The sequence below is a fragment of the Notamacropus eugenii genome, chromosome 1 (genome assembly GCF_028372415.1).
Source record: "Notamacropus eugenii isolate mMacEug1 chromosome 1, mMacEug1.pri_v2, whole genome shotgun sequence".
Classification (NCBI taxonomy): Eukaryota; Metazoa; Chordata; class Mammalia; order Diprotodontia; family Macropodidae; genus Notamacropus; species Notamacropus eugenii.
Window position 1 is genome coordinate 417,315,899 of NC_092872.1, and position 27,887 is coordinate 417,343,785.

A 27,887-nucleotide genomic window follows, 5' to 3' on the forward strand; every position below is an offset into this window, starting at 1 on the left:
TTGGCAGCAGTTCTGATGATCTTTATCAGTAACTGTGACTACCTACCTTCCCTAAAGCAGATGAGAGTTTGTCCTCTGTTCCTTTCAGTTGTAGAGCTATGATCCTATGATGATGAGTTAACAAGTGACTTCCTCAGAAGCGTCTACCTTGTCCCTTTCCTACAAAAAAAATCTCACTGTGTCCTCTGATGCTCTTGCTGTCCAGACAATCCACACTGTGGGCCTGGCGTGTCCCCAGAGTCGGCTGAAATGTAAATGTATTTTCCCATTGGATTGGAGTGGTGGTATTCAGACCATAGTCCAGTGTAGGCAAAGTATAGAATTGTTCCCTGACACTACCTGCTTTTGCATTGAATGTAAAAATGAGTCATGAGAAAGAAGCCACTGAGAATATAAGGAGAAGGGTAAGGAATAAGCATTCATATAGCATGTACTCAGTCAGGCACTAAATGCTTTTTATAAACATTTTCTCATTTGATCCTGATGACATCCCTGTGGACTCGGTGCTGTGATTATCCCCATTTTACAGTTGAGGAAACTGAGGTGAACAGAGGTGAAGTGACTTGCCCAGGGTCACACAGATAGTAAATGTCAGGAGCTGGATTCAAACTCAGATCTTCCTGACTGCAGGCCTGGTGTTCCAAGGACTGGTCAGCATCACTCTGCAATGCATATTATGGCTCTTCCCTCTGGGACTCAGTTTTTTCTTCCAGAAAATGAATTTTCTATATTTTCTGAGGTTCCTTCTAGCTCTGATGTTCCATGTGACACCATGACTGGGAAGGGATGTGGCAAATGAACTCCTCTATTTCGAGCTTCTGTCTTATCCGTTGCGTTCCCAAATGCCCTGATTGTATATGGATGATTTCAACTCCCAGTTCATTTTTCCAAATGAGAGCACTGCAAAATTCCTGGAGGTTTCCAACTAGAATCCTCTTCTAGGTGTATAGATAGGCATGCTTCCTTCTTATTTCCCTGACTTTTTTTTTTTTTTTTGGATACAATTGGGGTAAGTGGCTTGCACAGGGTCACACAGCTAATAAGTGTCTGAGGCTGGATTTGAACTCAGGTCCTCCTGACTCCAGGGCTGATGCTCTATCCCCTGCACCACCAAGCTCCCCTCCCCAATTTCTTAATACTAATGCCTTCCCTATGTTATTATCACCAGTTTATCCTGTATATATCTTGTTTGTACATAGTTATTTTCATATTGTCTCCCTCGTTAGACTCTGAGCTCCTTGAGGGCAGGGATTATCTTTTCCTTCTTGCTGTATCTCCAGCACTTAGAACACAGGTCTAGAACCTCCAACTTCTCTTTTCTCTATCTCTACTTTCCAAAGAAATGAAAGTAACATTTAGTCAAATTGAGAATTTATTAGCTGCTTGCATTTGGGAGAAAGGACTTCAGCAACTATTTGGAGAGTGGATATTCCCCATCACTATAATATACCACATCTCTACCAATTCTGTGATCTGCTTCTCAAATTTTTATCTATTTCCTCTTTCTGGCCAAGAGGTCTATAGTAGAGGTGTCCAACATGGCTAATGTCCAAGTGCAGAGCTCAGTTCTCCCCAATGTATCCTGAATGAGAGTATAAAAGAAATAAACAGGTTTTCTCTTTTTTGCTTCATTTTGTTTTTTCTTTTTTTCCACTTAATAGTATTTTATTTTTCCTATTATATGTAAAGATAGTTTTCAGCATTCCTTTTTATAAGATTCCGAGTTCCATTTTTTCTCCTTCCCTCCCCTTCTCCCCCAAGATGACAAGCAATCTAATATAGGCTATACAAAATATGTGGTTTCCTAAATCAGTGTGAGGTCTGCTTGGATCTTTATGTCTGGTTTAGTGCCCCTCTTTCTAATTGAGTTTGCCCCCACTGGTCACAATGTTGCTTCCCCCCTTACCTCCCACTCTCTGCTGGGCTTTCCACTCTGGATTTCCACATGGATTTTCTTCACATCAGTAAATCCTAATGTAAGTTCTACTTCATTACTTCTTTTTTAGCCGTTTTGTTCTTTGGATTTCTTTCATCGTCATAGTCTAGTCTTGAGCATCACCTCTTCATGTCTAAGTGGTACTCATCATGTCAAATGGACCTGCTTGCAGTAAAATCTTTAATATCTCTCCTTAATCATCTCTATTCTGTGCATTTGGACAGAGAACTGAAAACTGGGGCTTTATTGTGGCCAAAGGAGGTAAGATGCTGGCAGATAGTTGTCCTCAAGCGTTTGAAAGATTGTTAGGTAGATGAGGGATTGAAGTTCAGCTTGGCCCCAGAGGGCAGAACTAGAAGCGATGAGTAGAAGGTATAGAAAGGCAGAAAGATCTCTGTTCTATGTAAAGAAAATCTTTCCAATAATTAGAGCTGTCTGAAAGTGGAATGGACCGTATTGGTGGGTAGTGAGTGGATTCCCTATCAATGGAAATTCGGGTATTGACTGAGACCCCTGAAGCTTCCCCTTACTTTAATTCTGGAAAGTAGTGTGTGTGGTAGGGGGGAATTTTGTATCATATGTACCTTTCTGGTTGATTAATAAGCATTTATTAAGTACCTACTATATGCTAAGCACTGGAGAGAAAGACAAAAATAAAACAGTGTTTGCCCTCTACTCTAATGAGGCAAATATGCAAAATATATAGAAAGTAATTATACAAAATAATTTCAGGGTAGAGATCCTGGGGCAGAGGGGAGAGCAGGAAGACCCTATGGAAGAGGTAGCACTTGAAATGAATTTTAATGAAAGTTTAGAATTCTAAAAGTCAGAGATGAGCCAGAAGATGGGACGTTGTGTATAAAGATAGCAAATAGGCCACTTTGGCTCAGGGATGGGGAATCTTTGGCCTTGAGGCCATATGTGGCCCTCTAGGTCCTCAAGTATGGCCCTTTGACTGAATCCAAACTTGACAGAATTTGAAATTTGGATTCAGTCAAAGGGCCACACTTGAGGACCGAAAGGGCCACACTTGAGGACCGAGAGAGCCATGTGTGGCCTCAAGGCTGTAGGTTCCCCACCCCTGGTAGACAGAGCAAAGGGATATCAGGTATCTGGAAATGTCGACTAGAGTCAGACTGTGAAAAGCTCTAAATGCAGATATAAGACTTTATATTGGATCGTAGAGGTAATAGGGAGCCATCAAAGCTTTTTTTTCCTTTTTTGAGGCTGAGTTTGAGCCCAGGTCCTCCTGACTCCAGAGCCAATGCTCTATCTGTTGCACCATCCCCCTTCTCCCATCACAGCTTCTTGAAAGGAGATTGACACGGTCAAATCTGTGCTTTAGGAATATCATTAATGTACTTCCTGTGGATAGTGCAATGCACACAGTAGGCATTCTGCCTCAGCATCTTCCTTTACAGACATTTAAAAGGAAATCCCAGTGTCGTTGCTCGCTGTAGAGCAGAGAAATCCCTAGTTCTAAGTTTAAAAGGAAGCAGAGTAGTCCCCTGGAGTCTCAGAAGAGTGTATGAGCCAACTGGAGCAAGTTACAGGGAGGTAAGATTTCAACTCAATATATAGTTGTCCAACAATTCCATGAATTGCCCTATTAAGTCATGATGTCACTAGAGATATTCAAGCAGAAGTTAGGAATGCAGGGACATTGTAGGTAATAACGTGGTATAGGAATCCTGAATTTGGGGTCAGAGCACCTGGTTTCAAATCCTGACTGCCATTCATTCCCTTTGCAATTTCGGGCGGGTCATTTAACCGCTGTTGGAGCTGGACTTGAAAACCTTAGAGTTCCCTTTGGGCTCTAAGTCTACAACCCTCAGGGGGCCTGGCCCTAGAATTGGACTAGACTTTTCCAGCTTTAGGAGTCTGTGGTTCAGGATTGTTATTCCTGCAGTTGCTGCTGTTTAAATGGCAGCATCACGATAAAACAAAACAAAAAACAATTTCTGCATTTCCTAAAGCCTGGTCTAGGTTGCTTCTTCTTTGAACCACTGGATTGGGATTTCCATGAGGGCAGAGGCAGAGTCTTAGATAACACCTGTTTCTCCCCTCAGTGCCCAGCACAGTGTTCTGTAAACAATAGGTACTTCATTAATGTCCCACAAGTGAATGAATAGCGCTCGGTATCTCCTGTATATGCTCATCAAGTTCCTCTTGGCACCGCCATTAACTTATATATGCCTTATTTTTAAATAATATTTCATTTTCCCCCAATGACATGTAAAGATAATTTTTAACATACATTTTTAAAATTTTTGAATTCTAAATTTTCTTCTTCCGTCCTTTATGCCCCTTGTCCCTGAGACAGTATGCAGTTTGGTATTGGTCATACATGTTCAGTCACGTAGAACATATTACCATCATATGTCATATTTGCCATTAGACTAAAAATTCTCTGAAGTTATCTCATCTTTGGTAGGTGGCACCCCATCTCTGAAGGAATCTCATCCTTGGATCTCCCATAGCTTTCTATACCTAGTAGGGGCTTAGGGAATGGTTTTTTGAATGAATGAGTGAATGGTTTGAAACCTCCAAGAGACTGCCATTTCTTCCCTTATTCTAAAGCTTGTTGTCGGTTTTGTGATGTGAAGACGTGAAGGCTGTCAGTCTCTCTCCTTCCCCTTGGGGATAAAAGTTGCCTTGCTAATCCTCTCTCCATTGGAATGGTGCATCTTGCCTAGGGCAAGTATATCTGCCTTATAGCTACTGTAACCTTTTTGTGAACCAGAAAATTTCCTGAACAAGAATCCTCTGGGACTAATGTGGTCTTTCCTGAATATATTTTTAATAAACAAAACTAATGTATAATTTGACGGTCTTCCATCATAGAGCTGTTCTCTAACCTATGGGATAGCAATTCCAGGGCCCACAAAAAAACAGTAACTTAAAGAGCAGAGAAAAGAAAAAAGATGGCAGGAGCCAAATTGAGTGTGTTGCATGAATGTAAGTGGCTTCCCCAGTTCACCCCGTTTGCCTCATTCCTATGCTGGTTGGGGTAAATAAAGCTTTGGGTGTGAGATTAAATCATCCCACAGTGTAAGTCCAATGCTACAGTAAGTAACTCTATTTTTATTTTCTCCTTTTGGTTTATGTGTATGCCCTTTTTTTAAGAGACATTTTTATTCCAGGAAAATGACAGGCCAACCAGAAGGCATAATTGTGTGGATTTTGAGAAGGGCTAGAGCACTCCAGATCTGATATACTGCGAGACATGAATCAGAAAGATTCTATTAGAAATCTCTCGAATAACTGACACGGGGGTATTCTCCACTGTGATTAATTTTGCTTGGTCATTATGAACACAGACAAGCTGGACAAAATTGTATTTCAGTCCCCCCTGAATTCATAAAATCGCTCTACACATAAGAAGTTATAGTCTTTGGCTCTCTACTCTATTTGACAGAATTTCAGTGTAGGATAAGATACTGTCCATTTTTTTAAAAGGAGAGAATGGAAGCAGAAAGACAGCTAAAAGGACAACACCAGATTTCTTTTGCTAAAAGGAGATGGTTTGGTACAGTGGAAGAACACTGGTCTCCGATTTAGGGAATCTGGGTTCTAGTCCTCCACACCCACCCACCTCCTTCATTACTTTTTACTTTCGTCATGTGGGGCAAGTCCTTTAAACTTTCTTAGCCTCAGTTTCCTCATCTGAAAAAAGGGAATGATCATCTCTGCTCTTCCTACCTCACAGAAAGATGAGATAATAAGGAATTCAAATCTTTAAAACTGTGAAAGCACCATGCCTCTGTAAAGGATTATTATTGTTCTGAGGGTCGAATCTGATCAGTAGTTCAATGAACAAGGGTTATGCATGTGACAGGTAACATATGAGGCACTAGAGATAAACATGCAAAAGTGAGACTGTCCCTGCCCTCATAGAACTCATGTCCTTCCAATCTCATTTCACAGATGAGGATCAGAGGTTCATAAAGGGTAAGGACTTGCCCAAGTTCACACAAATATTATATGGCTGAGCCAATATTGGAACCCAGGTGCTGGGAATGATGATGATGATGAAGAAGATGATGACAGGGTAGTGATGATGATGAGGATGGTGGTGGAAGGGGTGATGGTGGTGGTGGTAGTGATGATGAAGATGATAGACAATGGCAGCAGACAACTAAGATGATAATGCCTAACATTTATATATAGCTTCAGGTTTTACACAACACTCTATCCATAACTCATCTGATCCTAACAACCCGATGAAGTAGGTGTGACAAGCATTATTGTCTTTATTTTATAATTGAGGAAGCCTAACAATCAGAGAGGTTAAGTGACTAGTCCATGATCACATAGCTAGAAAGTGTCAGAGGTCCAAGTCAATACTCTTTTTCACTAAATGCCTGTTAAGTGAGTATGGGTTAATGAGATGACCCAAACCTCATGGACACTTCTACAACACTGTGGATTTTCTGTTTTTAATATTATATCAAACTTTTTTGTTTCCTTTAAAGGGCATACTCCTCATTGAACTGTGCCACCTGCAAAGTAAGCACTTTCTGCCTCAAGGGCCATTCACAGCGCCATTAGGAAGATGTTACATTATTTAGGTGCATATTTAAAAGTTTTTGTTAAAACGATTATTTATATATCAGCTTAAGAAATTTTTAACGGAGACCCTTCCATCACAGGGACCTGGGCACAAAGTAAGGCCAGAAACTTCTCTGAATTATAATGAACAGTTAACAAGCATATGTTTGAAAAGCTATCGGGCTCTTGCACTTAGGTCTACAGGGTTCTGAAAACAGCAGTCATTTGAGTGACTTAGTTCTTGAGTTCATTAAATCAGATATAATAAAATTAGGCAACAAGAGATCATGAAAAAAACACTTGGCCTGGAACTTAGGAGTCCTAAATTCTAGTCTGGGTTCTGATATTACTATTATTATTGTCTATGTTCTTGATAATAATACCTAGCATCTATATAACACTTTAAGGTTTGCAAACTCCTTTATAGACAATATCTTCTTTGAAGCTCACCACAACCTTTAGAGGCAGGGGCTGTTATTATCCCCATTTTATAGATGAGGAAACTGAGTTGGAGAAGAGGTTAAAGCATTTGCCCAGGGTTGTGTAGCTGTTAAGCGTCTGAGGCAGGATTCAAGTCCAACACTCTCCACTTTGACACCTAGCTTCTTGTCACGCAGCTAGTGTGACAATAATCTTTCCCACTCTGTGTCTCAGCTCACTCATCTGCGGAAAAGGAGATTGAGCCAGATGACCCCCAGTTGGCCCTGCTGATTCCCCAAAAGGAAACATGCAGGGGAGACAGAAGGAAGGCATTTTAGATGAAATTCTTAGTCCCTGAGTTTCTTCATGGAGCACTTTCAGAAGAGTACCGTGTCAAGTACTATGTCACACCTTTCCTGAATCAGATAACCTTTTAAGAGACCTCCTGACTGTAGATATTCATGAGGTTTCAGATCCAACTGTTTACCTATGAGCAGTATGAAGTCTGAGTCCCACGAATTCAGGATTTGATTGAATTAGTAGGAAGCATGTATGTGTCAGCATATTTTAGTATGTAAAGTGGGTTAATTGCCTCTTTAAATGAATTTTCATAATCATGTTATTACAATATTTTGATACAACATATGCTTATTTGTTCAAAAGACTTCTGGTTCATTGGGTAATTTCCAGTGTGTTGAAGTTTTGATTTTTCCAATGAAAGAAACAATGGGGAGGCAGGAGACCAAGGTTCCTAGCCTGTGTTCCACATCCAACTTACTTTGTTACTCTAACAACTCTTCTCCTCTCTGGGCTTTAATGTCTTCAGCTCTTAAAGCAATACAAAACAGGATTGGGCAGTATATTTCAGCTATCAGTTGCAGCTCTGGTGGTCTGGGATTCCCCTTATTTCCCCCTCCATCTCTCCCCCACCCTGCTGCCATTCACCCTGCCTCTCTCTGTGATATACTGAAAAATACCACACAAAAGACCTGAGTTCTAGTCCTCCATGCAGGACTCACTATGTAACATTGGACGAATCCCTTTCCCTCTCTGAGTCTCAGTTTCCTCATCTGAAAATTGAAAGACTTGGACTAGAGACCTTAGAGATCATCTAGTCCAACTCCCTTAGCTTACAAATGAGGAAACCAAGACCTAGGAGGTGACCCAAAGCCACACAGACACTAGGGACTAGTTGTGAATACTTGGATCCTCAGACCCCAGAGCTAGTGGTTGTTGTGTTTCCTTCCAAAGCCATGGCCTATGTTCTAGGTCTTTAGTGTATCTGTGGGGGAATCCTTCCTCACAAACCACCTGGTTCTTCCTCTTGCAGTCAAATGATGAATCTAAAGCCTGACAAGATATTTGACCTTGCAGAAAAATCCCAGGCTCAGAGGGCAGGAGAAAGTGTGCCTGGTGGGGCTGTTCTAGTCCCCAAAGGGGACTTCTGCCCTAATGCACCCTCTGCTGAAAGATGAAGCAAATGAAGAATGTCAATGATTTGTCAGTTTCTCTCCTCACCTCTCCCAGCTAAGTCTCTAGCACAGCCTTGGGCACATTAGAAGTGCTTTAATGAATATCCAGCTATCCAGAAATTCAGCCAAAGAGAGGCTTCAAGCAAGTGATGGAGGCAGCAGAGTTCAGGGAAAAGGACCCATAGACCTGAGTTTGAGTCCCAACTCTGTCGTTGACCCTACCTGTGTAACCCTGGACAAGCTTAACCTCTCTGGGCCTCAGATTGACTTTAATCATCCTGTCAACTTCATTTTCTTTAGACTTAAGGTCAACCTACAGCCTTATAGCTGCCCAGCTGTCATGTTATGCCAGCCACGTCCACGGTTGTCAGCCAAGTGTGGATCGGTATTGATCTGTATATTTCCTGCTAATTTCCCCAATCTGAATTCCCTGCCATGGTATCTGCCAAATACAATCTTAGCAGTTGCTACTCAGTGCTGTTTGACAGGACAAGTGTTTGCCTCCAGTAGCCCTGACCATCTCGCTAACCTGAATAAAAATTTCCTGAAAAATAAAGCTACAGGGAACAGAAACCATGGTTTTTGTTGGCAGTTGTCTTATGCCTCTGTTTTCTTTAATCCTGTTGCATGAGAGCTAAAGAGATGAGTCACTGTGGGACAGTTCAAATTGCTTACTCTTGGGTCTGGCAGAAACTGGTAACTCATGGGTGCCATATTTGAGAGGAAAACTATTGGCTGGTACCAGCCTTGGGCATGCATTTTCCAGAGTGTCCCAAGTCACTCACTAAGGAAAACTAGAAACTGATGAGCAGAAGCAGGGACGAGAGTGAACCTTTAACGTGATATCAGTGACTTTACCTTGGGAACAGAGGAAAAGACCATGGTTCGACCACACGTCCCTTTCTCTATCTCCTCCTTGTCAGTCAGGTTATTGTCAACATGTACTTTGTTTATTCTGAAAACATCAACTGAGTCTCTGCTGTGTACAAGCTTCATTCTGAATGCTAGGGAGATGTGGACATAAATTAAGCCATGGTTCTTGCCCTCACAAAACAGATAGTTGTATAAAGATGTTGATGTGTTCACAGATAAATATAATGCACATAACAATGGGTTAGAGGCATAAAAGTCAGAAAAAGAGAATTTTTGTTTTTTATCTTTTTTTAATTTTTTTATTAATTTATTTAACTTTTAACATTCATTTTCACAAAATTTTGGGTTCCAAATTTTCTCCCCATTTGTCCCCTCCCCCACCCCAAAACACCAAGCATTCTAATTGCCCCTATCACCAATCTGCCCTCTCTTTTGTCATCCCTCCCTTCCCTTGTCCCCATCTTCTCTTTTATCCTGTGGGGCCCCTTTACCTGTATTTCTTATTTCCTAGTAGCAAGAACAGTACTCGACAGTTGTTCCTAATACTTTGAGTTCCAACTTAAAAGAGAGTTTTTTAGAGATCAGATAAGAGACAAATCACTACTGGTTAGGACAAGTAAATCAATTATAACCAGGTTTTGAAAGATAGGATTTCAGCAAGAGATCATAGGGTGGGGAGGGGATGGCATCCCAATTATAGGGAAGGAAGGATATGAATAGAACTTATGCCTTGTTGGCTCTTACCCACCCTCTGCCCTCTGAACCTCACAATGCTCAGGACCCTTCACACTCCAAGGGGGAAAATTCAGCAGATGGAGCTTTATTTTGCATTTCAAAGTCTTGATTGCATTTAAAATTCTGAATAGACCCTCTAGTGCTCAGTGGTTAGTTAAACCTCTGAACTGGCCTTCTGGATTCTGTGGCTCTGTGTGAGTGTTCCATTTCCCAATCATTTATCTATATTCGAGACTCAAGGCTGGATAGGGAAAAGAGCACTGGATTTGACATTCCTCCACCTCATTTCCCTGGCTGGCCTTCTGCCTGTAATGCTCTCCCTCCTCACCTCCATCTCATGTTTTCCTGGCTTCTTTCAAGATAACTCAAATTCCACTTCTTTCAAGAATTCATTCCTGGTCTCCTCTCTGCCCTCATTGCTTTTGACTTCCCTCTAAGACTACCTTCCATCCACTTTGTATACATCTTCTATGTACTCAATTATTTGCATGTCATCTTCTTCATTACAGACAGCTAGGTGGTACAGTGGATAGAGTACTGGGTCTGGAGTCAGGAAGACCCACGTTCAGATGTGGTCCTGACACTTACTAGCTGTGTGACCCTGGGCAAGTCACTTTACCCTGTTTGCCTCAGTTTCCTTATCTATAAAATAAGCTAGAAAAGGAAATGGCAAAACACTCCAGTATCTTTGTCAAGAAAACCCCCCAAAGAGAAGTCATGAAGACTTGGACATGATAGAAATATGAATGGACAACAACACTTCTCAATCAGAATGTCAGCTTCTTGCAGGCAGGGGTCCATGATTCTACCTTTCTTTGTCTCCCCGTCACTTGGCACAGTGCCTGACACATAATAACCACTTAATAAATGCTTGTTGATTGGCCAGCTAATCCACAGGACCTGGATTTCAATTCTGCCGGGTATCCTCCTTGTGTGGCCTGGGATAAATTATCTCATCTCTGGGGGTATCCATTCCCTTCTCTAAAGAGTGGGGTATTGAGCTAGGTGAACCCTCAAGTCCTTTCCAGCTTCCAACTTAAATTCTCTGATCCTGTGATGGTCATTTCCACATCTGGAAAGCATCTCCATCATCCTCTTAGAGTACTTCTTGAAACAGAGCCAATGATATGTTATCTTATCCTTCCTATGGGGTAGAGAGAGGAGTTAATTAAAATAAATTGGTTAAAAGAAAAACTACTGAACTATGTCTATTCCCCATCACTGAAGAAGTGATTGTGACAGATCTAAAGCCTCAGGTGGGACTGGTGCTAGCTAAAATGATTCAAGAGAGCCAATTGTTAAATTTTCAGTGTGAGGATTTCCTTTTCAGAAATCAATAAATACTACAAATCAAGGCTTGGCTTATTATTTTGTTGATTGTCTAGATTTAACTAAGTGATGGAAAAAATTAATAATTCAGATTAAACTTAAAGGTTTCTTATGCATGTATTTTTTTTTCAGAGAGCCAGTTGTTAAACATTTACTAGCATATTTATGGGCACATATATTATAGACATGACTGTTCTTGTGATTTCTATGTGGTTCCATGCACCTCTGCCCCATGATAGTATGACCTTTGGCCAGGGAACTGTCGCATGTCCACTGGACCTACTTGGAGGCACCCCAGAGCCAGGTCTGCTTCAGTGACCTCATCTAATGATACACCATTTTGTTTTTACACTGGAATCTTGGAGAGGTACCCTCTTGATTAGTGGAGAAGAAGGAGCCTTGTTTAAAAGGAAGGTTAGCTTTTGTATTCATAGCCCTCGTTAAGTGACTTGTTTTTACATGCAGCTTTTGATTAGAATTATCAAAATATAGCCACATATGTACATTATACATGCTAAATTCTATGTGGAGGTGGGAGTGGAAGATAATAGTAATAGCAAAAGCTGACATTTATGGAATAGAAGACATATTGTCAAGATGATTTAAGGAAAGGCGGATTTGTGGGAGAATCATCCCAATTGGCTACCTAACCAGTTGTAAATTTATTAGAATATTAGATTCCTAGAGTGCTTTCAAGGTTTACAAATTACTTTACATATATTATCTCATTTAAGCCTCCCAACAACCCTGTGAGATAGGTTATCACCCCTGTTTTACAGATGGGGAAACAGAGGCTGAGAATCTGAGGTTAAGTGTCTTACCCAGGGTTACATGGCAAGTAAGAGTATGAGGTAGGATTTGAGCTCATGTTCTCCTGGTTCCAAGGCTAGAGTTGTGTTTACTATAACAGCCTGTAAGATGGGATATGGGGGGGGGGCAGAGAGAAGAAACAGAAAGAGAGAGAGAGAGGAGGGACAAAGAGAGAGGAGAGGCAGAGAGACAGAGACAGAGAGAAAAATGGAGAAAGGGAGGGAGAAAGACAGAGAGGGAGGGAGAGAAAAATAAAAAGAAAGGAAGGAAGACAGAAAGACAGAAAGAGTTTGGGAAAAGGAAAGAGGAACAGTGCAGAATCCCAGCGCCATCTCTACTGTTAACTTACTGTGTGATGTTTAAATAAGCCACTTATCCTCCCTGGAATTAAGAAGGTATCTGAAACCATGCCATACAAAGATCATTGGAGAAGCCGAGAATGTTTAGCCTGGAGAAGCGAAGACACAATTAGTCTCTTCGAATCCATGACAGGCTGTCGTGTGGCAGAGGGATTAAACACCATTCTTTGTTGTTTGGGGCCTCAATTCTCATTTGCTGGGCCGGCATCTCTCCAGATCTTGTTATCCTTCCTTATAACTCTGACCTGGGGACTTAACTCTGGCTCCTGATTGGTTCTTTGCCATAGTATTTAGATCAGTGAGATAGATTCTTGATGGGCTCCTCCATCCTTCCCCCCACCTACCCACCCAATAGTATCTGTCAGAGCCCTGGGTACACATGTACTTTTCTGTTTGGCCACATTTGATTTATGTGATTAGCTAGTGAATGAAAGACAGATTGTCAAGATGATTCAAGGAAAAGTAGATTTGTGGGAGAATTATCCCAACTGGCTACCTAACCAGTTGTAAATTTGTTGGAAATTTAGACTACTAGGATGTCAAAGCTAGAAGGGAATGTAGAGACCATCTTTTCCAACGCACAGAGAGAAGGAAACTAAGTCAGACAGGAGAAGTGATTTGTCTAAGCTGGGGGCAGAGCTAGGAGCAGACCCCAGTCCCCGGTTTTTTCTGTTTGTTTACTTCACTCCCTCTAGAACTAATTGGATTTTCTCCCTCCCAAAATGCTAAAAGAATATACAAGACCCTGCATTAGTTAGACTGAGCGTTTGAGTACAGTCCCCCAAGCCCAGCTCAGTTGGGTCTCTCTAGTTTTCACACAGCTGTGTAGACCAGGCAACTTCTGGAAGAGTTGTAAATTGTTAATTAAAAAAATTTTTTTAGAAAGCACTTTGCAATTGTGAAGTGCTCCACTCAGGCTAAATGTCCATAATGATATGTTTTCTTGTAAAGTTTTATCTTATCAAAGTATGTACATGGAACTATATGGCAGGACCCTGACCAACCATGCCCCCTGCCCCTGAACCTGGTAGGCCAAGCACCCCTTCCCCCCCCCCCCACCCCTCTGCTCCTTTAACAAAACCGTCCTGCAGCATCGTTCAAGTATTGCTTGTTGGCAAAGCAGAACACTGGGAGCCAGCCCCTGGGGAAAATGGGCAGCGCTTCCAACTGTTGAGACCGATTATGTTGATTGGATATTGTCTAATCTGATTCTGATTGTGCGTTGCTGTGATCCTAATTCTGACATAACCGTAGAATACTTAAGATGATTTCTAAGGCATTGTAATTTAGGAGGTATTGCTTTCCCCCTGCCTGCGGAACACTGTGCTCCTAAGAGAAATATTCAGGGGCTGTGATCAGTGACCCACTTTTTTCATATGGAAAATGAAGCACCCCCTAAGTGCAGAGACTTGTAACACATCAGAACTGGTAGGACCCTCAGAGACTGTTTAGTCCAATAACAGAGGAAAAAAGACCAGGGAAGGGAAAGAGACTTACTCTGGAGCACCTCTGTAGGACCCTGGCCTCCTCCATGAGAGCTTCAGGAAACTAATGAGGTTTTACATAATTTCATTAAGCAGTGCAAAGCCACTTGCTTGTAGACCTGATATAAAAATAAACCACTTGGAGGAGTGAGCTTGAGTAGGCTGATTTATTCAAATCCATCTCCGTGCCATGTTCTGAAATCCTCTTAAATATCTGGGAAAGGATCCACAGACTTCTTCTTAACTGAATCTAAGTCCTCATCCCCAAAATGAAAAGTGGTTACCAGAACCCTGGTGGGGGAAGAAGGGAAGGAAGGAAGGTCTGTTAGGTATTCATTTATCCCTCTGCCCTGTTTACAGTTAAAAAAAAAAAAAAGACAGAAAGAAAGAAAAAGAAGAAGGCTTGGGTCTCAGGAACCTGAGTCAGGGGAGAGTAGGAGAATCGGGATATACACTACAGACTCTTGATGTTCAGTTCAGTGGAACAAACATTTATTTTTTATAAGTATCAGTAGTATGCCAGGCACCAGGCATTGGGGATACAAAAGACAAAAACCCAAACAATTGTTGCCCTCTGTGAGGGCAACAGATCAGGGGTGGGGAACCCGTGGTCCTGAGGCCACATGTGGCCTTCTAGGTCCTCTGGTGTGGCCCTTTGACTAGATCCAAACTTCACAGAACAAATCTCCGTAATAAAAAGGATTTGTTCTGTAAAACTTGGACTCAGTCAAAAAGCCACACCCAAGGACCTAGAAGGCCACATATAGCCTGGAGGCCACAAGTTCCCTACCCCTGCCCCAGATTCTGGGATACAAATCCAAGAAATGAAACCACCCCTTCCCTCAAAATATGTAATCTGTGCTGGTTGAAAGTGAGGCCTGGGGGGGCGGAGCCAAGATGGCGGAGTAGAAAGACGCACATACACATAGCTCTGAACCCACAACCCATAGAATGGCTACAGGGAAGTAACTCACGGCGAATTCCGCACCCAGAGGCCACGGAACATTGGAGCGAGGGAGATTTCTGTTCCAGAGAGACCTGCAAACCTCTCGCGGGGGGGTCCTTCGCGCTGCGGACTGGGCGCCGGGACTGGGAGCTGAGTGCAGCCCTGCCGCGGCCGCGGCACCGAGAGGAAAAGATCCGAGCAGGCTTCACAGACAGGATCTCCAGCGGCCACGCGGGTCCCTCCACCCACAGAGGGATCTGCAAACCTCTCGCAAAAGGTCCGTCGCGCTGCAGACACAAAGCCCAGCCCAGCCCTGCTGCGGCCACGGCTGCGGCACCGAGAGAAACAGATCCGAGCAGGCTTCAGGGACGGGATCTCCAGTGGCCGCACAAGTCCCTCCACCCACAGGTGACAGGGGTGGGTGAGAGAGTCTCTTTGGCGGGTCGAGAGGGGAGTGGGGTGCCCCCATAATTCAGGCCCCCCCCGGGAGGTAGAAGCTAAGAGGCGGCTGCAGACAGGGGCTCCCCAAGCAGGCGGGAGCCTGAATCCATTGCGGAAGGTCTGCGCATAAACCCCCTGAGGGAACTGAGCCTGAGAGGTGGCCCCGCCCTGATCTCAGCACCAGATCATAATCTCATACTGAATAGCAGCCCTGCCCCCGCCAAAAGCCCTGAGGCTGGAAGCAGCATTTGAATCTCAGACCACAAACACGGGCTGGGAGGATCAGGAGGTGAGGTGGGTGTGAGGAAAATATTCAGAGGTCAAGTCACCGGCTGGGAAAATGCCCAGAAAAGGGAAAAGAAATAAGACTATAGAAGGTTACTTTCTTGGCGAACAGGCATTTCCTCCCTTCCTTTCTGATGAGGAAGAACAATGCTTACCATCAGGCAAAGACACAGAAATCAAGGCTTCTGTGTCCCAGCCCACACAATGGGCTCAGGCCATGGAAGAGCTCAAAAAGAATTTTGAAAATCAAGTTAGAGAGGTGGAGGAAAAGCTGGGAAGAGAAATGAGAGACATGAAGTCAAAGCATGAACAGCAGATCAGCTCCCTGCTAAGGGAGACCCAAAAAAATGTTGAAGAAATTAACACCTTAAAAACTAGCCAAACTCAATTGGCAAAAGAGGTTCAAAAAGCCAATGAGGAGAAGAATGCTTTCAAAAGCAGAATTAGCCAAATGGAAAAGGAGATTCAAAAGCTCACTGAAGAAAATAGTTCTTTCAAAATTAGAATGGCACAGATGGAGGCTAATGACTTTATGCAAAACCAAGAAATCACAGAACAAAGAGAGAAGAATGGAAAAATGGAAGATAATGTGAAATATCTCATTGGAAAAACAACAGACCTGGAAAATAGATCCAGGAGAGACAATTTAAAAATTATGGGACTACCTGAAAGCCACGATCAAAAGAAGAGCCTAGACATCATCCTTCATGAAATTATCAAGGAAAACTGCCCTGAGATTCTAGAACCAGAGGGCAAAATAAATATTCAAGGAATCCACAGAACACCGCCTGAAAGAGATCCAAAAAGAGAAACTCCTAGGAACATTGTGGCCAAATTCCAGAGTTCCCAGGTCAAGGAGAAAATACTGCAGGCAGCTAGAGAGAAACAGTTCAAGTATTGTGGAAATACAATCAGGATAACACAAGATCTAGCAGCCTCTACATTAAGGGATCGAAGGGCATGGAACAGTATATTCCAGAAGTCAAAGGAACTAGGACTAAAACCAAGAATCACCTACCCAGCAAAACTGACTATAATACTTCAGGGGAAAAAATGGTCTTTCAATGAAATAGAGGATTTTCAAGTATTCTTGATGAAAAGACCAGAGCTGAAAAGAAAATTTGACTTTCAAACACAAGAATGAAGAGAACCATGAAAAGGTGAACAGCAAAGTGAAGTCATAAGGGACTTACTAAAGCTGAACTGTTTACATTCCTACATGGAAAGACAATATTTGTAACTCTTGAAACATTTCAGTATCTGGGTACTGGGTGGGATTACACATGCACACACGCTCACATACATAGAGACAGAGTGCACAGAGTGAATTGAATAGGTTGGGATCATATCTTTAAAACAAAATGAAATCAAGCAGTGAGAGAGAAAAATATTGGGAAGAGAAAGGGAGAAATTGAATGGGGCAAATTATCTCTCATAAAAGAGGCAATCAAAAGACTCATTAGTGGAGGGATAAAGAGGGGAGGTGAGGGAAAAACATGAAGTCTACTCTCATCACATTCCACTAAAGAAAAGAATAAAGTGCACACTCATTTTGGTAGGAAAACCTATCTCACAATACAGGAAAGTGGGGGATAAGGGGACAAGCAGGGTGGGGGGGATGATAGAAGGCAGGGCATGAGGAGGAGAGTGCAATTCGAGGTCGACACTCATGGGGAGGGATAGGATCAAAAGAGAATAGAAGTAATGGGGGACAGGATAGGATGGAGGGAAATATAGTTAGTCCTATACAACACAACTATTATGGAAGTCATTTGCAAAACTACACAGATATGGCCTATATTGAATTGCTTGCCTTCCAAAGGGAAGGGGTGGGGAGGGAGGGAGGAAGAGAAGTTGGAACTCAAAGTGTTAGGATCAACTGTCGAGTAATGTTCTTGCCACTAGGAAATAAGAAATACAGGTAAAGAGGTATAGAAAGCTATCTGCCCCTACAGGACAAAAGAGAAGATGGAGACAAGGGCAGAGAGGGATGATAGAAGAGAGAGCAGATTGGTCACAGGGGCAATTAGAATGCTTGGTGTTTGGGGGGGGAGGGGATAAAAGGGGAGAAAATTTGTAACCCAAAATTTTGTGAAAATGAATGTTAAAAGTTAAATAAATAAATTTAATAAAAAAAAAAAAAAAAAGTGAGGCCTGAGTTGTCCTGTTTGAGTAAAATCAGAGAATCTGAGGTGAGGAAACTAGAAGACATTCCTAACCCCCACATATATATACCCTCCACCCCAGCTGAGAAAGAGAGACCCTGAAACTCTCCCAGCAGGGGGTGAGTTGGCAAATGTTGCCCTGCAGCAACAGCGTTCCCTCTTAAGTCAATCCAGCAAGGATTTATAAAGCACCTATTGTGTGCTGGGCACTGTGCCAGCTGCTGGGATACAGAACCAAAGATCAACCAACACTACCCTCACAGAGCTTACACTCTATACACAAACATACCTGGGCTCCAGAGGTAACAGAAGAGGGGTGCAGGTATTAAAGATATTTTGGACATCTGAGCAGTTCCCTAGAGACTTTAGAATACAGGTGAAATAGATTGATTCTTTTAGATGCAAGATGAAGGAGGGATAATGCTCTCGCTGGATCTGAGGAAGCCAGATTAATCAAGACTGTCCCACGTGGACATTTTTTGTACACATCTGTATTTCTTTCTGGCTTTAAATCGGACACTACATCTAAATCCAGCCATGGTATCAGATGATTTTTGAAAATGTTCATTAAAATCTGCATGAGCCGTGCAGACAAAGCAGAATTTCAGAGAATGAAACTTTTAACATTCACAAACGAGAACCTCTTTGTTTCCTGAAGGGACAAATGCTGCCTGAGTTAACTCCCCCAGCTGTTCTGTGCCCCTTGGGCGACTGGTTTCATGGGATATTCTTGAGGCAGAGGCTCCTTGCTCTCCATTCCTCTCCCCAAGACTTCATAGATTCTTGGACTGTCAGAGAGGGAAGAGACTTTGCAGAGGGCCCAGAGAAGGGCAGTGACTTTCTCAGGGTCACACAGCAAGCTAGTGGCAAAGGCAGGGTTAACCCTCAAGGCTCCTATCTCCCAAATCAGGGCCATTGCCTCCCTCTAAAACCTGTGAAACTCATCCATCTTATATCCCCCACCCTAGTAAGGTCAGGACCTCAGCCTGCGATGCCCACAAACAATATTCAACCTGCATCCTTAAAACATTCCCCGCCTTCTCCCTCCCAGCATAACTGGACATCATTATCATGGGACTGTTTTGCTCAACAGTGAACTAATAAAATATCTTCTCCCACAGAGGCAGGGATATTGCTACTTCTGTCTTCTGGAGGGGGAGAGTATAATAGAGAATGTATCTACATATGCAAATGTCAAATGACATGATACATATAAAGTGCTTTGCAAATCCGAATCCTCACAGGCATCTAGGTGACTCAGAGCCCCACGGCTAGAGTCAGGAAGACCTGAGTTCAAATTTGACCTCAGACGCTTACTAGCTGTGTGACCCTGGGCAAGTCCTTTAATTTCTCTGTTTCTCAATTTCCTCAACTGTAAAATGAGGGTAATAATAGCACCTATCTCAGGATTATTGTCAGGATCAAATGAGATCGTATTTGCAAATAGCCCGCAGCATACAGCAGGCACTTCATAAATGCTGTTTAATGCGATTATTGTGTAGGTTAGATTCATTAGAAACTTTTAATACATCAAAAGAATATTAAGGTTTAGAAGATGGGTCAGTAATTATAATTCATCTTGAGGAGAAAAAAAGAGTAAAAGATATACCCAGGCTGTCATACTTGGCCATTTTTTGTACACATCTGTATTTCTTTCCGGCTTTAAATCAGGTACCACTTCTAAATAATGAATAAACTTTTGATGTACTTTATCACACTCCACAAAGCTATTTTGATATTCTCACAGTCCCTAATGAATATCTTAGCCACCAAGATTTTTTTTTTAAGCAGACATTGGTCCATACTTGTTGGACACCAGCAATTTGCTTGAATTTTGAATAACCTAGGCATTAAGATACCTGGGAGAAAGCTCCCAGCCTTAGGGCTCTCCAGGGAGGTACATTTATTTACACTAAGATTCATGTAGTACATTTTTACTTTGAGCAGCAACCAAGCAGAAAAACAAGGCTGGAGGGACAATCAGACAGGGCTGGGACTGAAGCTGGGGATGGGGATAGGAATGGGGCTGGGGGAAGGACTCTGTCTACCTTCCTTCAGCTTTACTGTAGAACGCCCTGGTTGGCAAAGTCAGGCTTGGGTTACTTGGGTCATTAGAAGAGCCTTCGGCTTCTGGAGGAAAGAGTTTGGCCCAATGGTTGGCAGCCCTTGGGAATGACCATTGCACTATCGGTATTGTAGAAATTACCTCATGGGGCTCATTCGTGAAGGGTTTGACAAAGGGTCTCTGCTATAAATGCTGTTTTGTGATTCTGTGGTGGTAAAGAAGTGATACATTAAGAAAATATCCTTTTAATATTTTAGACTTATAATGGTCAAAGTGAGAATAATGAAGACTATGAAATCCCTCCTATAACTCCTCCTAATCTCCCAGACCCCTCCCTTCTTCACTTGGTGGATCACGAGACCGGCTATCATTCACTCTGCCACAGCCTCCCTCCAAACAGCCTGATACCAACATACTCCTATCAAAACATGGACCTGCCCGCCATCATGGTGTCTAACATGTTGACTCAAGATGGGCACCTCCTCTCAAGTCAACTGCCCACAGTAAGTAGCCTTTTCTCTTACTTTCACCAGCCTGAATGTTTCATTGAAAATAATTGTTCTCCTGCTATTGGTCTCATTACTATTGATCATGAAATGAAATGGATTAAATGTTTGATTCAATGATCATTTCATGGATCAAGGTACAGGGAGGGGGGGAGGGAGGTTCAAAAACATAGAGACCATGACCTCAAGTTTACACTCTCCTAGGAGATATGAACAGATAAGAAAATAAGAGATCATTTGAGGAGAGAGAGATTGCTGGTAACGAGGGGAATTAGGGAAATCTTCCTATAGGAGGTGTCATCTGAGCTGAGCTCAGAAGGAAGTGAAGGATTCTAAGAGGTGAATGGGGGAGAGTATTCCATGCATGGGTGACAACCTATGCAAAAGTACGGAGTTAGGAGATGAAGGATCAGGTTTAAGGAACAGCACGTTGGTCTGTCTGGCCAAAAATAAGAGTACCTAAGGAGTGTTGTGAGATAAATATGGAAATGAAGGTTGGAATCAGCAGCTTTAAATACCAAGCTAAGGAACAGGTGTTTCATCTTAGAGGCAATAGGGAGTCCCTGAAGATTCTGGAGCAGAGGGATGGACTGGTCAAGTCTGTTCTTTCGGAGGTTATCTTAGCATCTGTTTAGGGGGTAGATTGGAAAGGGAAGGCTGGGAGTCTCATCAGGAGGCTGTTGCAGTTGTTCAGATGGAAGTGAGATCTTGAATTAATTACATAGTGACCGAGTGGAGAAAAGGGATAAAGGGTAGAGATGCTGTGGAGGAAGAATTGATAAAACTTGATACATAATTGGTTATTGAGGCCAAAGGAGAGAAAAGCATGGAAGATGGTTCTGAGGCTGTCCAAATGCATGATTGGAAGGGTGTTCGTATCACCCTTAATGGCAAGAGAGAAGTTAGAAGGGTGGATGAGCTTAAGGAGAAAGGTAATGGATTGTTTTAGACAGAGCAAGTTTGAGATGCTCGCAGGACATCCAGATAAAGGTATCCAATAAGCAGTTAGGGCAACTGGGTGACACAGTGGATGGAGGCCTGGGGCTGGAGCTGGGAAGACTCATCTTCCTGAGTTCAAATCTGGCCTCAGACACTTACTAGCTCTGTGGCCTTGGGGAAGTCCCTTAACCCTGTTTGCCTCAGTTTCCTCATGTGTAAATGAGCTGGAGAAGGAAATTGCAAACGACTCCGGTGTCTTTGCCAAGAAACCCCCAAATGGGGTCATGGAGAGTCAGACACAGCTAAAAACAACTGAACAGCAACAGCTTTTCAAGCATATTCAGATACGTTGGCAGCGTGTGTGTGTGTGTGTGTGTGTGTGTGTATACACGCATATACATGTATAGGTCTATAGATGTGCATCTATCCATCTATCCATCTATCCATCCCCTAATGACCTCTTCTGACACCTTGTTAAGGTATGGAAATGGCCCTGGCAGATTCTACTTGTGGAGGGTAAGCTCTGACTTATCTTACCCAGCTGAACATTCTGTAAGTGTGTTCTGTTTGAGGTCCCCAAACTAGCTAAGTTCAGAGTTACTCATCGCCAGAAAGTTGCCCCACAGGAGATGAACATTTTCATCTGATGAAGCTATCAACTAGGCTGTGTACTAAAAGTGTAGTGGATTTGTGACCTGTGTCTCTGGAAAGGGTGCCCACATCCATGAAATCCCTTGCCTTTCAAAATATATGTGGCCCACAAGTTCATTATAAGTCATTCTTCTCTATTCCTTAAGAGAAATGCCCAGAGAACAACGATTTCTTGGCCTATTTCAGGTGATGTTTGAAAGAAATAAGACTGAATCCAGCTTTTCATTAATTCAGACTGGCCTTCCCAATCCCATAATCCAATAGTGGAAATAAGTGAGGTTTGACCTATTTTGTTTTCTGTTTCTATGGAATGAAATACCTCCACGATAATATTGCCCAGGGAAGATGGTGTCAGACCAGGGAGAGATTTCAGGTCAGAATGGAAAGCTAAATTGGGGAAGAGCAATGGGCTTACTCATGCTTTTGTTGTGTAACACTCAGGGAGAGGGCAGGAGTGTAGGGGTGGTGAATACACAGGGAAGTAAAGTAAGACATAGCCTGTAGGGGGTGGAGGGGAAGGGAGATACAACCCTTGCTCTCCAAGGATTTACAGCCTGGTAGGGAAAGTAAGACATGTACACAAAGAATAGGATATAGATCTATAAAATGAGATCGAAGGAGGATGTCAGAGAGGTAGGAACAACATGCTGTGAAAGGACGCAAAGAAAAGAGAACTCCAAACAGAGCGGCAGTGACGGAGCACTGGGCTTGGAGTCAGGAGACTTCAAATACTTACTAGTTGTGCCATCGCAAGTAAGTCATCTTACCACTCAGAGCCTCAGTTTCCTCATCTGTACGATGGGGATAATAATGCCCACCCTTCCTACTTCTCAGGGTTGCTGTGAAGAAATTGCTTTGTAAATATTAAAGCCACTATATAAATAAGAATTGTGGTTGTTGCTGTTATTGAAAGGAAAAATTGAAAATTTACAATAATCTAGTTTAGTCCAGGCCACAGAATGAAGGGGTATCATAAAACTTTTTTTTTTAAATCATGAAATTCAATTCAGTAACATTTATTAAGTACCTACCAGGGGTGGAGAAACTGCAGCCTCGAGACTACAGGTTCCCCCCCCGAACCCTATTCATAATTCATAGATTTACATCTGGAATGGCCTTCAGAGTCCATCTGGTCCAATCCTTCCATTTTAAAGATGAGGAAACTGAGGTCCAGAAAGTCTCAGTGATTTGTCCAAGGTCACATGGGTAGTAAAAAGCAGAGGTGGGATTTGAACTCAGGTCCCCTGAGTACACACCCAGAATTCTTCCCACTGTACCATATGCTTGCCACTTTAGTCGGGGGGGCGGGGGGAGAACAAAGATTGACACCATTTCTATTCCTGGGGACCTCAGTAAGGGGGAGGAGAAATATTCATAAACAGGCCTGATCCCAATCATCTCCGGTGATTGTGGTCCCTTCTATTGGCAGCTCTCTCCCTATAATATCAGTACCAGGCCAGGGTTTCTGTTAGTGTCTCTACCCCCACCTCCTGGTCCAAGATTCATTCACTCATTCAAGAAATTTTATTAAACACTGCTGTGCTAGGTACTGGGCATACAGATATGAAAATGACACATTTGACTGAAGAGTTTGCATTCTCCTGGGAGGATATGCTGAAGTCAAATCCAATCCAATAAGTATTTATTAAGCACCTGCTATGTGCCAGGCACTGTGTTAAGTGCTGTAAAAAAAAAAAAAAAAGACAGTCCCTGCCCTCAAGAAGCTTTCAATCTAAAGGAAAGAGTCAGTAAACAAAAGGAGGCAAAAAGTGGGGACAGGGGAACAGGACACCATAGGTACCTAGTGCTGGGACATCTTGTTCTGTGGAATTGAAACCAGGCACAGCCGCAGATGTAGACTGGAGTAAGCCCAGAAGGCCAGTTTCTTCCCACTGTAAAAGAAGGCATTAGGAGGAATTTGGTGTTTCCCCCTTCCATTCTCCAGTTAGAATGGAAGAAACTGAGACAGGTGGTGTTAGTCAAGGCTTGAGTTAGCAGGCAGGAGTAAAGACAGCTACTGCCATAGCAGTAACCCAGAGTTGGCTTAGCAGGGGTCACTCCCAGAGAGAGACAGTCATGGTTGTTTAGGTCTTCTAAAGGTGATTCTACAAAGCTATGTAAATGCCAATGATGGGAACAATCCAGATAATTCAAACAAGGACCTGTCTCTCATATAATTAGCACAGTTCTTGGCACATTGTTGGCACTTAATAAATGATTTTTCATTCATTCCTTATTGCCAAGATCTCCCACCCTGTTCCTGCTCATGAGAACAGCCCTTGTCGCCCCTAACCATGTTTATTCAGCCCTTTATGAGAAAAGAGAAGTCTAGATTTTCTGGGGGTTTTTAAGGGACCTTGTTGGAAAGCAATAGTCTATTGGAAACGGGCCCTTTTTACTAAATTAAATATTCTTAAGGCTTCTCTCAGGGTTTGAGCTTCTTAGCTGATTAAACATTCATTTCCAAGACAAAAAAGAGTCAATTTGGTGCAAAAGATATTTTTTCTGGTTTAATTTAAAGCACTGCACCTCATTCTGACCCCTATTTTCATAACTCGATAATTTTATCCTGTGTTGATTGTCTCATTTTGAGAGGAGATATTGCACTTATAAATCAGTTTCTAAAATACCCAAAGAAACAAGAAGAGTGGAATTTATTAAGCAGCTTCTGTTATGTCTGAAATAATTTATTTTGGAGGAGTCCTTGGGAAATGCTCTCTTTGGTATTTTATGATCGTGTTTTGCAAATGTAGCCTCCCAGTCATAAATCAAGGAGAAGCCCCTGAAGAGAAGGGGCCAGCAGTTAGAGGGCTATGGAACCCAGAGCTGGGGTCTCTGCCTTTTTCCAAAGCATCACCCCCACTGGGGTTTCATGTTCAGGCTCTGAAATGAAACCCAGAAATGGAGTCAGAGTCCAAAAGGAAGAAAGGAGGGGGAAAGCAAAAAACGTCTCACCACCACCACCCCTCTTTCCTCAATCTCCCAGGTAATTTAGGGAAATGAGAGATCTATTTTAAACCTGAGTTATCTGAGTCATGGGAGCTATGTAAAAGCATCCTGTGAGCTCACTTCTACATAGTCAGCATAGTGTGGTAGCTCTAGAGTTCTGGGCAGCACCAGGAAGGCCTAGGTTCAAATCCCACCTTTGAATTTATTAGCTGTATGAACAGGAGTAAGACGTTTGATTTCTTTGAGTCTGTTTTCTCATCTGTGAAATGGGGATGGTAATACTTTTAGTACCTACCCCACAGGCAGCTAGGTAGTACAGTGGATAGAGTGGCAGTGCTTAGAGTCAACAAGACTCCTCTTCTTCCTGAGTTCAAATCCAGTCTCAGATTACTAGCTCTGTGACTCTGGGCAAGTCAGTTAGCCTCCGTTTCCTCATCTGTCCAATGAGCTGGAGAAGGAAATGTCAAACCACTCAGTACCACTGCCAAGACAACCCCAAAAGGGGTCATCACAGAGTTGGACATGATTGTACACACACACACACACACACACACACAAGTATAAAGGCAGAAATGGGGGATGGGATAAGAAGGAGGGGAGGTCATACTAGGCAGAAAAAATGGCAGATGCAGATGTGGGGAAGTGAGGTCCAATATCCATTTCCCTGAAGATTGGGAGCATGAGAGAGAATAACGTAAGCTACAACTACAGTAAACAGGCCGCAGCCAAATTGTGGAGGACACTGGATGCCAAGCTAAGAAGCTTGCAGCTTACCTTGTAATCGTGGCAGGGATTCGTCAGAGGCCTTTGAACAGATGGGTGACATAATCACACTTCATCGGTCATAAATTTAGGCCTGAAAGAGACCTTGGGGCCACCTTAACCTCCTCACTTTCAGAATAAGAAAAATGAAGTGAGTTGTCTAGCATCACCCAAGTGGTGAGGAGCAGAGCCAGACTTTGCCCCGCCCCTTGGGCCTAGACCTGTGGCTCCTTCTATCTCACTGTTTGTATTTGGGAAAGAGTACTGGAATGACAGATCTCGGCTAGACAGGGCCTTAGAAGTCATTTAATTCAACTGCCTCATTTTACAGATGTGGAAACTGAAGCCCAGAGAGGTTAAGCACTTTGTTCAGGGCTATACAAATAGTCAGGATTTGAACACAGGTCCTTTGAACCCAAAATCCCTACATTCTTTCCATTGTACCACACTGCCTCCTCTTTCTGGGAGAAAAGAGATTGGAGGCAGAGATGCCAGTTAGGAAATTATCACAATACTCCGAGGCAGAGGCAATGAGACTGTGAACTAGCCTCTTTGTTGAGTTAGATACGTGAGATAAAGAAATTATTGTTAAGTTGTTTTTGGTTGTGTCCAACTCTCTGTGACCCCATTTGAGGTTTTCTTGGCAAAGATACTAGGTTTGTCATTTTCTTCTCCAGCTCATTTTGTAGTTGAGGAAACTGGGACAAATAGGGTTAAGTGACTTGCCCAGGGTCACACAGCCAGGAAGTGTCAGAGGCTGGATTTGAAGTCAGGAAAAGGAGTGTCTCTGACTCCAGGCCCAGAGTTCTATCCATTGTATCACCTAAGGAGTCTACAATAATATAAATAAACAAACAAGTCAACAAACAAAAATAAATAGATAGATAGATAGATAGATGAATAAATAAACGAATGAGTGAGTGAATGGAGGTGTCCGAGATAACACTGGGATTTCAAGCCCAAATTACTAGAAATCTGGTTACACCAATGACAGAAAGGAGGAAGTTACAGCAGCTGGTTTTAAAGGAAAGTGAATGAATGTCAACAGGATTATAAACTTAGAGCCAGAAGGGACCTCAGAGGTCGCTCAGTCCAATCCCCTCATTTTACAGATGAGGAAATTGAGGCTTTCAAGATAGCTAAGTGGCTTGCCATACAAATAGGAAGCATTAATGGTGGAATTGGAACCCAGATCCTTTGGCCCCAGAATAAACCATTGCTCTTTCCACCGTGCCATTTTGCCTCAGATGATAAGGTCATCTTTAGACATGCTCAGCTTGAAGTGCCAATGAGCTATCTGGATAGGAAGCAGCCTGGTGTGGTGCTGAATTTGAGTCAGAAGACTTGGATTCAAAGCTTAGCTATATAGGATCGTGGCTTTAGAACTAGAAGGGACCTTTGAAGTTATCACTTCCTTGTTTTACAGATGAGGAAACTGAGGTCCCTCAAGGGCAAATGACTTACCCAGGAACATACAGCTGATTAGCATCTAAGGCAGGATTTAAAGCCTGATCTTTGTGACTTTTAAGTCTAGAGCTCTGTTTCCTACACGATGGCCTTGGACAAACTATTTAACCTCTCTAGGTCTCAGTTTCTAGGTGACCCTGAAGGTACCCTTCTCTAAATCTCTGACCCAGCAAATATACAGCAAGCAACTGGAAATCCAAGACCAGAACTCAGAAGAAAAGTGAGGTCTGGAGAGAGATATATATAGAGAAAGTGTCCCATATAAATGGAATCTGTAATGATCATTTATATTTTCTATTTCAGGCTTTATTGAAAGAGTACAAATATGCAGGAATAAAAATAGTTCTATTTTATGAAACTTGCTCTAGGTTTAGGAGGCATCTGCATTTGAAGCTGTGAGAGCTGATGAGAACAGGAGAGCAGATTGATAACTCATTAGCCCCTGTTTCACCCAAAGGCACCTGGGAAGGTTGAATATGGGTGAGAGTAAATAGGGAGGCAATGTGGGGCATTGCCTGACCCAGAAGAGACCTTACAGTGTAGAGGCCTGGGCACCTTAGAATGAGGGTGGGAATGGGGAGGGCAGCGAGGAGAGGTAGAGAGGCCCTAACAACACCCCCAAAAATAGTCAGAACTCGTTCTGAGCCTAAGCTGGCCCCTGTCTCACAAGCTGTTCAGGTTGTTAGGAAGATGGGTGAGAGGACGTCACTCTGGCTGAAGGGAGGTCATCTAGGCTTTCTTC

General features: G+C 42.8%; 1 protein-coding gene across 2 annotated transcripts in view; it reads left to right on the forward strand.

The window, feature by feature from the left end:
* Positions 1 to 27,887, forward strand: part of TOX2 (TOX high mobility group box family member 2) — a 313,476-nt gene that overhangs the window by 183,224 nt on the left and 102,365 nt on the right. For both annotated transcript variants that reach the window (XM_072631269.1, XM_072631268.1), the window contains exon 3: positions 20,129 to 20,374. In XM_072631269.1, the coding sequence (XP_072487370.1) occupies positions 20,129 to 20,374 (246 nt within the window). The remainder of the gene's footprint in view (positions 1 to 20,128; positions 20,375 to 27,887) is intronic.